This window comes from Rhagoletis pomonella, unplaced genomic scaffold (genome assembly GCF_013731165.1).
Source record: "Rhagoletis pomonella isolate Grant_MI unplaced genomic scaffold, Rhpom_1.0 Rhpom_scaffold_00013, whole genome shotgun sequence".
Lineage (NCBI taxonomy): Eukaryota > Metazoa > Arthropoda > Insecta > Diptera > Tephritidae > Rhagoletis > Rhagoletis pomonella.
Window position 1 is genome coordinate 10,641,857 of NW_023458567.1, and position 9,576 is coordinate 10,651,432.

At 35.2% G+C, this 9,576-nt stretch overlaps 1 protein-coding gene across 2 annotated transcripts; it reads right to left on the minus strand.

Moving 5' to 3' along the window:
* Nucleotides 1-3,554: 3,554 nt before the first annotated feature.
* On the minus strand, nucleotides 3,555-9,113 carry LOC118748758 (probable peroxisomal acyl-coenzyme A oxidase 1). 2 transcript variants are annotated; one of them, XM_036483416.1, is made up of 10 exons: nucleotides 8,804-9,110; nucleotides 8,629-8,697; nucleotides 8,248-8,556; nucleotides 5,914-6,073; nucleotides 5,549-5,841; nucleotides 5,088-5,493; nucleotides 4,514-5,020; nucleotides 4,343-4,448; nucleotides 4,073-4,225; nucleotides 3,555-4,002 (listed from the first exon to the last, which is right to left on the minus strand). In XM_036483416.1, exons 3-10 carry the CDS (start codon nucleotides 8,369-8,371, stop codon nucleotides 3,742-3,744), a joined length of 2,010 nt encoding a protein of 669 aa, XP_036339309.1. In that variant the 5' UTR covers nucleotides 8,372-8,556; nucleotides 8,629-8,697; nucleotides 8,804-9,110; the 3' UTR covers nucleotides 3,555-3,741. The 2 variants fall into 2 exon arrangements, with proteins under 2 accessions (XP_036339309.1, XP_036339310.1); XM_036483417.1 differs by lacking the exon at nucleotides 8,629-8,697 and having other exon boundaries at nucleotides 3,742-4,002; nucleotides 8,852-9,113.
* Nucleotides 9,114-9,576: the final 463 nt, after the last annotated feature.

Here is a 9,576-nt window from a genome sequence, read left to right on the forward strand (position 1 = left end):
AAATGACAGTAAATCGATCTGTAGTTACTCAATTGATGTGTAAAGGCGTAATAAATAAGCGAAGGTAGGGAAAAAATGAATCACGAACAAGTGAAATAGAAAGGATTTTTTTCTTTTCATAAAGATAAAAAAGAGAGAAAAACAACAGAAAATAAAGGCAGAATATGATGACTCAACATGAATTTGCTTTTCCAACCTCATACGAACAGCTAGAAAATGACTGTAATTAAAGCAACAAGAAGAACAAACATAATAGCTACGCATAAACTGACAGTATAATTACCCGACACTAAACGATATTAATTAGACAGCAATTACATACACAAGTAATATATGTAGCTCCATTGAGCGTTGATTGTTGCTTGTTATGTGCAAGAGAAAGAAATTTCATTTGTGCGTATGTGTGTGAGTTGAGGTAATGAAGATGACATGGGCACACTTGGCTTTCCTCGCTGACTATACAAATGGCATAAAAATGGCAAAGCACCGCTGCAGGCAAAGGTTATTGCTTTCATGTCACTAAAATCGTAATGAACTTTTTAATATGTTGTACAAGGATATGTAGGTAAATTTGTACGTATATGAGCAAATCTCACAAGTTGTTTTTTTTTTAGTGTCATTCACTTCTCTCGGTAAAAAAAATATGCTAAAGCATTCTTCTTGTATTTATTTCAATCAATTGAGTTCCAAAAACAAGTACAATAAAAAATAAAACAATTTTAACCTTAAAACGTTTATTTAGGCGCAAAAATACCGAAATTACTGATTTCTTCATTGTCACTCGAAAAAATCATAATTGTTCTTTTTTAATAACTTTGGGAAGTATTCAAGTAGAATGTTCCTATTAGAGGCAATGAAAGTTTGCATCGAAAACAGCATATCTGTGAAGTTTCAAGAGTGTGCCACCAGATTAAAAAAAATGCCAGCAAGTAGAATATCTGTCGCAGCTATTTTGTAATTTTTGAAATTTACGCATTTTTTCATTTTAAAAATTTAGGATATTTCAATATGTTAACATTAAACGGTGAAAATGTTCTCCTTGCCAAATCGAACCAATCTAGAGTAATAAAACTGGTGTGTCACCAAATGGGGCAAAAAATTACATTGATTATAAGATGACGATGATTTGCGAAAAAAAAATCAAATTTTACAATTTTTATTGGCACACTCGAGATTCATTCTGAAATTGTTATATACATGAAGAAATTAATATACATATATATATTCGTGAAGAATACTGAGGAAAAATATTCCACGCCAATATTGAATTACTTTTAAATAATCTGACTTTTATGTTAAGGCGTGCGAGTAAACATGTGCTAAAATGGTGCTACGGGGTGTATACGTTACATACCTGGCTATGGAAATATGTATGAGCACGAGTGATTATTTTTATTTTTTTAGTATATTTTTTTAAGTGTTCATTAAAATGCAATTTCGCGATGGAATCTTCCTTTTTTCTAACTTTGTAGAAAAATTCAACAAAATTGTACAACAAACTTTTTATAGCCCAATAAATTCTAGCTCAAGAATTCTGCCCATTTCAAGTGGCTAATAATTCGCGGTGATTTTTGATAACTCTTTTTGCGGATGATTTTATTTTTTACAAAAAAAAAATTTCGAACATACTTTGTATGGTAGAAAATGCGTGACACCGTCAGCAAAAAAAAAAATATCAAAAATCAATGCGATTTCTTAGCCACTTGAATCTTGCACTTAATAAAAAATGCAAATTTAAAGTTGCTAAAAAATCGTCTTTTTTGTTGAAGATGTTTCGCATTTTTTCCACACAAAGTATTTTCGAAAAAAATTTTTTTGCATGAAAAAAATACCAAAAATCAATGGTAAGTCCTCGGCAGGCAATTGCAAACCTCCGAGTGTATTTCTGCCATGAAAATGCTTCCCATAAAAATCTATTTACCGTTCGAAGGCCGCGCACAGTGTAAGATTCGGCCAATCTAGCTGCTTTTAATTATGTAAGTCGAAAACTGTTGAAGATAGGTTAATGAAATTTTGCACAGGGTCCGGTATAAGGTAGGCGAAGCTTTTTACAAAAAATTTAGAGGTACTGCCTCGCCAACCCATTATATAACTGTAATTTTTAAAAAGGCAAAAGCTGAAATATTTAACTAACTAAAACGCGGTTAACGAGTGTGCCTTTCCAATGAAATTAATAAATTGCTAAAATTAAATTTAAGTTAACATGGTTTTCCTTTAACATGAAATACTCAGTCCTAGTTTACTAAAATCCCAACAATGTATTATCATTAAAAAGAACATATCTAAAAAAATAAGACCAAAATGGTACTTTAACAATTGTTGCATAAATCACCACAAAACACCAACAACTTAAACATTGAAATTCAGTTTCAAATATACATACCAGTTTAAATATTATTGTGCTTGGCAATCTTCCATATAAAAACCTGTCCCACCATACACTTTGATGTAAATTTTCTTGTTGTTATTGTTTCGTCATTACCAGGCATTTCTAAAAGCATTTTTGACGTTGTTTTGAAACTTAGCGATATAAAATAATTGAATTAATATTCTCTAGAAAATGAAAATATTTAATACACTCTGCGGCGTAAAAGTGTAGGTACATCCATCTGTGGCGCACCTCACAAATTTCTTCAGTTAATGACGCGGTGAAAGCGCCTATTTTCATAAACATTTTTCTAATTTTTTAATTTGAAAACAAGCATTGTTTCTCTCGGAAATTTTAACTCGTTAGGAACAAATCTGTTGGCAGCATACCCAAGACATTTTTAATCTCCTGCGAAATTAATCATCGGGTCATTCCATCTAAAAATTTACAGGAGTAGACATTTCTTTCCCCGTGAAGTTCCGAGGGGCGTCTGATTTTTCTTTAGTTGAATAGTTCTCCTCTCAAGCTTCGAGCATCCGCGACGGGGACAACGTTTGTAGCGTGTTTAACTTACAAATAGCGGGTCTCATGATCCAACTCGTATGTGATGAGTGGCTCTCGATAAATATCGCCTGTCTGTACACCGTCAGATCTGGGCGTTTTCGGGTGTAGTTCTGGACGTGATCTGTGAGTTTGTAGAGATATTATATTTCCTGATAGGAAACCTTTCAGTCTCAAGTTTTGCAGGAGGTCGTTTTAAGGACTTTGTGTCGGCTCTGTACATTAGTCGCGATTTCATTAGTGTGGCATTTTAACTTACATGGTTCGCTGGTTCCTAAAGTAGTTTCACATTGCTTGGGTCCGACGTAGCACTTCGTCGGGTTGGCCAGGAACCTCACTGTCGACCACTTCTTCTACTTGTTTTAGTTCACTGGTTATTCAGCTGAGGTAGGTCAGATATATTCGCTATCAGATCAGCTATTTAACGGTAGGTGCATATTCGTACTATATATTTGACGGTGTTAGATCAGATTGACAGTGGTTATTTAGAGGTATTCTTCTTATTTCATATTTCAATGGGCTCATAAAGTTAATATCGACTGTTTTTAATAATTGAAAAATTTGTAATTGATTAAAATGTACTTAACAATATATTTATTTCGCATGAGAATTAATTTAAAATCAAGCTAAAAAATAACAATGCTGTCGATAATACAATATTTAAAATTAATAAAAAATTTAAGGCACCTAAATTTTTTGCAGTAATTAAAAAAAAAATATTTACAATGCTCCAAGGAATGCGTATACATAATATTTATGTATGTAAATATGCTTGCTCATATGAATGTATATATGTATGTGTTTTTATATCCCTACAAATTGGCTTTCATGAATGGCTTCAAATATTGATGGAATGTTTTATTCACCGGTTCTTGGTTCAGTGGATTTTTCTTGGCTGATTCGAAAATACGCTCATAAACGCGACCATCCGCGGCGCCCAATGCCGAATCCAGCACACGATCGTGCACATCAAAACTGTCAACCAAAGCTACAGCATTTGGACGTAAGCGTTTGAGACACTCCTGCAGATGTAGCTCCAATTTGCCGACATCGGCATCAGTTAGGTTGATGAACTGATACAGGATAAAAAAATACGCTTAAACTATCAAACTGCAAATGTGAGAATAAAAACAAAGGTCTCACCCTCAAAAAGTCGCCCAGACGACCCAAGCAAGCATCTAACAAATACAGTTCCAAGATAGTTTGCAATACAGCGCCTAGCTCGGTTGAGACTTCGCGTATGAGCTGACTTAAAACGATGTATGCTGATTGTGCAATGAAGGCACGACCATGCAGCTGTGAACGAGATACAAAAAAGGTTTATTAATTAATACGCCTTTTTTGTGTTGAGATATGAGAGTCTCTCTGTTTTAAAGTATTTGGCTCCATTTGTTCTGGATTTTATTTACTTACATCCGCCGCTTGCGTTAGCTCAATGCCAGTCATATTCGCTGCCGCTTCCGGCTCATGGCCTTGTTTACGATACTTCTCCATGCGTTCGTAAGCGATGCGAGCTTTGCTGTTATCAAAGTACAGTTACTTGTTGAAATACGCAAAAAAAATATTTAGCAATATTTGACTTACTTCGCTGCCACGAATTGGAAGGCGCTCACAATCTTCTCCAACGAACAATCGAAATTTGAGAAGTTCTTTGTTTTAATAGACTCTCTTAAGTATTCCATCGTCGGCACCAATGGCTCGCCATTCAACGCTTGCCCATATACTTTAACCAGATAACGCGCTGTCTGCAGCAACATCACCGTATTCTCGCCCTCATATGTACACACAGCAGTTGTCATGCCGTATATCGTGGGAAAATTGGAGCAATCCATATAACCATGACCACCGCATGAGAGGCGGCATACTTCAACCGCCGCCGCTGAGTCTGCACTGGTGATGGCTTTCAGACAGCAAGAGAGCGCATGCATTTCCGGCAGTCGATCCATATTGCCTTGTTCCAATTCGCCCTGTACATTATTAAACATATTCCAAATGTGCTCACCAGTTGTTTTGAAGACGATTGCCTTTGCGATCTGTGGAAAAACTTTTAATTGTTGCGTCGTGTGTTCGATAATTTGCGGCTCAGGCTCACTGGAAATGAAAAATAAGCATTTTTTTTTTGGTTTGTAGCACAACTTTCTTACAACTGCCAACTCACTTTGGATCAATGGGGCTTTGTCGCCGCACAGCCGAGTAGCGCATCGCTATGGTAGACGCCTTCGCCAGCGTTTGCGACAGATCACGTATCAGTGCGCAGCGCACAAACATCATGGTACCATATGTGAGCACACTATTTTTTGGCGCTACATAAGTACCATCAGGCAATACTTGCTGGTTCTTCATCAGCATATAATTTAGAGGTATGCGTACGTTCTTCAGTCCTAGATAGCCATTATTGACCGACTTCATGCCGATTTTTGGGCCAATATCTCCTACGTCTATCCCAGGCAGCGGCATATGTGTCTCCAAGTCACGCAGCTGTACAATGAAGGGCGCTAGCCCACGAAATTCGCCTTTGGTGTAGAGCTGTGCAACAACTATGGCATGATTTGCCGTGTGACCCACTAAAAAAATGTAGTTATAGATGAAATTTCATCATAAATTAGTATAGTTACTTACTGCCACCTGGCCACCACTTGTACGCACTGATTGTGGGCGTATTTAACACAAACTCCTGCGTGCTAGCATCGTAGTCAGCGCGTGTTTCTAACCCACGCAAGAATGTGCCATGCCCCAGTTCAGTCTGCGCATATGTGCCGAGTATATTACAATCCCAAGCTTTACCTAGCCATTCAATTTGTTGTTCAACCGTACCTTGACCCATTATTGTGGGTACGAACATCACAAAATGCAACACCATTGGATTGCCTTCTTTGATGAGCGCAGAGCCTAGCGCACCGCCAAAGAGTGCACTGCAAATGTAGATGTAAAGAAAAAGTATATTACAAATTTATGCTTATATTCAAAGTGTCTATGTAACTTACGTGTAGGTATCCATATCATCCTCGCCTTCCGCGCGTAATTCGCGCAGCTTTCTAGCAATTATTACTGCTTTGCGTACACTGTGCTCGTAGAGTTCTGTAGGTGACATATGTGAAATGGGCAAATCGTCTTGCAGTTCGGGGTCGTCCAAGAACAATTTCTCTGAAAGTGGTAATTGGAGTTACTTTCAACAATTTTAATAGAAAATTAAATATGTTTTCGGCTGAATTGGAGGCTTGCGTAAATGTAAACTTTGAACGGACCATATCGCTTATTTCTTAACACATGTTTTTATGTTATTACAACAACAAGCGTGCGTGCGACGACCTTTATCGCTGGCAAAATTACTGCTAAGCGCTGAAGGTACCAATCAAGACTTCATTTACATTCGATTAGGTGTGGATGTTTTTAATGCAATAAAGACCTCGGTTTATTTAGAAATCTCTAAAAAGTTATATCGATAATAACCATCGCCATTAGAATCTTATCAGCTGGTGCGAATCGTATTAGCTTAAACTTTTTATTACTGCATCGACTAATGCAATACACATAAAATGAACTCGTGTACGAGCTTATTAATACAGTTATAGATTTAAAAACATACATACATATACTGTATATGAATACATACCACATTTGTACTTAATTTCAGATTAAGAGCAAGTAATAATATAAAATATACATACATACATACATATGTGTGTGGAAATTAATAAAACAAATAAAGACCAGTTCATTTACATTTATTATTCTGTTTTTTGTTTCTTTTCAACTACCGTAACGACCCAAAATTACATGTATGTACAGGGTCAAGGAACGTTGATAGGATAGTGTAATTCAAAGTTATAGAGGGCAATTGTAATATTGCTGCAGCATTAACTACAACCGTCATAAATATTTCAGATGTGCATTAGATACCTACAAAATGTTGCTTCATAAAAGCTTAAAGCATTATGAGCTTAGTCAGCAAATAAGTTGAGCCATAAGGTTAATATTTAACTAACTGACTCGGCTTTGGGGCAAAGTCCAGGCTTTTTGTTTTTTAATGAATGCAAGTTTAATATTTCATTAACTTTGCTACTTCTAGATATGTACATGGGTATGTAAAACAATATTCGAATAATGCAAATAGATATATGTATGGCATACATTGTATGCACATACATATGTATGTATGTATGGACATTAGACTGCATCACCAAAAAAAGTTGCGGTTTTTCACGCGGGATTACAAAATCTAGTATATTTTAAGACTTTACCAAAATATTACGGAAAAATATTAAGATTTACGTGAGCTGGAGTTTTTTATTAATAAAAAATAGTGTCTTATAGGATTTTTTGGAACAAATCCCCTCAGATGACAAAACAGTTTAAACTTAAAAATAATGAAAATTTTTGTCACCGGAATCATAATAATGAGATTTTTGATGCTGTTTTTTTAACTTTATTCAAAAATTTGTGTAAGAAAAACTCGAATAACTGCTCCGAAACTTTACCGATATAGACTTATGAGGTATCAGTGGAGGGGTATTTTCTCACCCTTTGAGCTTATTCGCAAAGAAATTTAAAGAGTGAGAAAATAAATTACCAATTATAGGTCTAAATTAAACCAAAAATTCAAAAACAACATCAAAAATCTCAATATTATGATTCCGCAGAAAATTTTTTAAAAATATTTTTTATGCAATTTTTTAACCTTAAACTGTTTAGCCATCTGAGGTAACTTTTTCAAAAAATATTTAACTGTTATTAATAAAAAACTCAATTTTCGGAGGTATTTTTAAATCGGTCCAGCTCACGTAAATCTTAATATTTTTGCGAGATATTTTGGTGAAAGTCTTAAAATATAATAGATTTTATAATTCCAGTGGAAAAACAGTACCGATTTTTTTTTATGGGGAGTGATGCAGTCTAATGGACATACATCCAATTAGTTAAGTATACGCCACTGTGTATTAGTTTAAATGCAGAATAAATACAAGAAAACACTCCAAAACCTGCTAACAATGGTTGTGCGGGTCAGTGCGCCACTAGTTAAATGAACAAAGTAAATATTAACACCCAGTGGACAATATTTACCCTTACAAACAATAAAGATGATGTGGAAGTAAACAAAATGTGTATGTAACTACGCGTGTATACATATGTATAAGCATAAACGCATATAAGCGCTATGTAAAATATTTGCACACGCGAGCGTGTTGACAAGCTTTCATTTTAGCGATATAAAACTGGTTAACAGCGCATAATTGCATAATGCATGTTCATAAGTGGATATACATACATATGTATACAATGTATGTCTTAAAACGTACCATGTTTCCGATTGAACTTACCCAATTTCTTTTTAGCCGCATACTTGTCCTTGCCACCAACCCACCAGTCGGTGAATTCTTGCGTATTAAAGGATGCCTTATCACGTTCCTTTTGTAGATCTGGATTTACTTGATTCGCTGGCATTTCCGCGCTCGTTATTATACTGCACTTTACTCGCACTTAATTGTGTAAATAATGTAAAAAGTTGAATTTGTTCAGTTATAAAATCTAAACCGTGAGGGTTGAGCTCCGCAAGAGTACTGAATCACACAGCATACCCGGAGCGAAGTTACCCATTCAGTAGCAATAATTTGTGTTACGCCAGCTAGCTGGAATAGACAAAATGTACATATTTTTAATGATTTTACTTATCTTTTTTTGTATTTGTGCGCAGTGCTTACTATTGAATACTTGTTACTTGCTGGAATCTCACAATATATTTGGATTATCAATGTACATGCGCGTGTAATCTATAGTAAAAACAACTTTATACATATATACATACGTAAATGTAATTTCTAATCTAATATTTTTAATTATTTTGTATTTTGTTATTGAACTTTGTGCTCCAATTACCTGATTTCACGCATGCCAGGTCTAGTGGAAGAAAAATAGTTTACTCACAAACATTTACAGCGAATATTATAAAAGCTAGTTGCGGCGCTCGTTCAACAGTGTTAATCGGCACTATTTTGCTTGCCCCTTCACTGGTTTACATCTGAACATTGTTTTTGCAGATAAAAGCAATTTAAAACTGGTTTATTTAAAAAAATACTCTTCAATTGTAAAGGAAATGAACGAAAGCTACAATTAAATAACATTCTTCTTCTTATTTCCTCTCTGCAAAAACATGCCGTTCACGGTAGCCACTTGGCAACTTGTCTCGTCAAATGACAAAATGAGCAAGCACAACAAAAAAGGAAATAAATCTGAGGAAAAAAGCATGCGCAGAGAACGTAATCAGTGCTGCCGTTTCGTTTTCAGAAAATCGCAAAAGGGGCCTTTGACGAAAAAAGGTACCAAAATTTCTTTGCTTTTTATTACTAGTAAAAGAATAAATCTGTTGAATTTAAAAGTAAAATAGCGGGACAAGCTTTTCACAAAACAGGTTGCAAACATACACACACATCGAAAAGAGTTACATTTCCCTTAAAATTTTTAAGTGACGCATTTTTTCATACTTACAGGAGGAAATATTTGTCTGGTTCTGTTCTGTTAACATTTCCTAAAAATCTCTGAAAAGGGGAAAAGTCGCACATAATTTTGGTAAAGGGTCAAAAAATCCAAATTTTCTAAAAGTCGGGTCAAAGGGAATTTGCGCTTTAAAAGGGTCAATTTGGACCTACAGT

Coding starts and splice junctions, on each gene's coding strand:
- LOC118748758 (XM_036483416.1), bottom strand. CDS start 8,371: ATGCCAGCGAATCAAGTAAATCCAGATCTACAAAAGGAACGTGATAAG. Junction 6,074..8,247: donor TGCGGCTAAAAAGAAATTGG/GTAAGTTCAATC, acceptor TACCACTTTCAG/AGAAATTGTTCTTGGACGAC. Junction 4,226..4,342: donor AGCTAACGCAAGCGGCGGAT/GTAAGTAAATAA, acceptor TCTCGTTCACAG/CTGCATGGTCGTGCCTTCAT.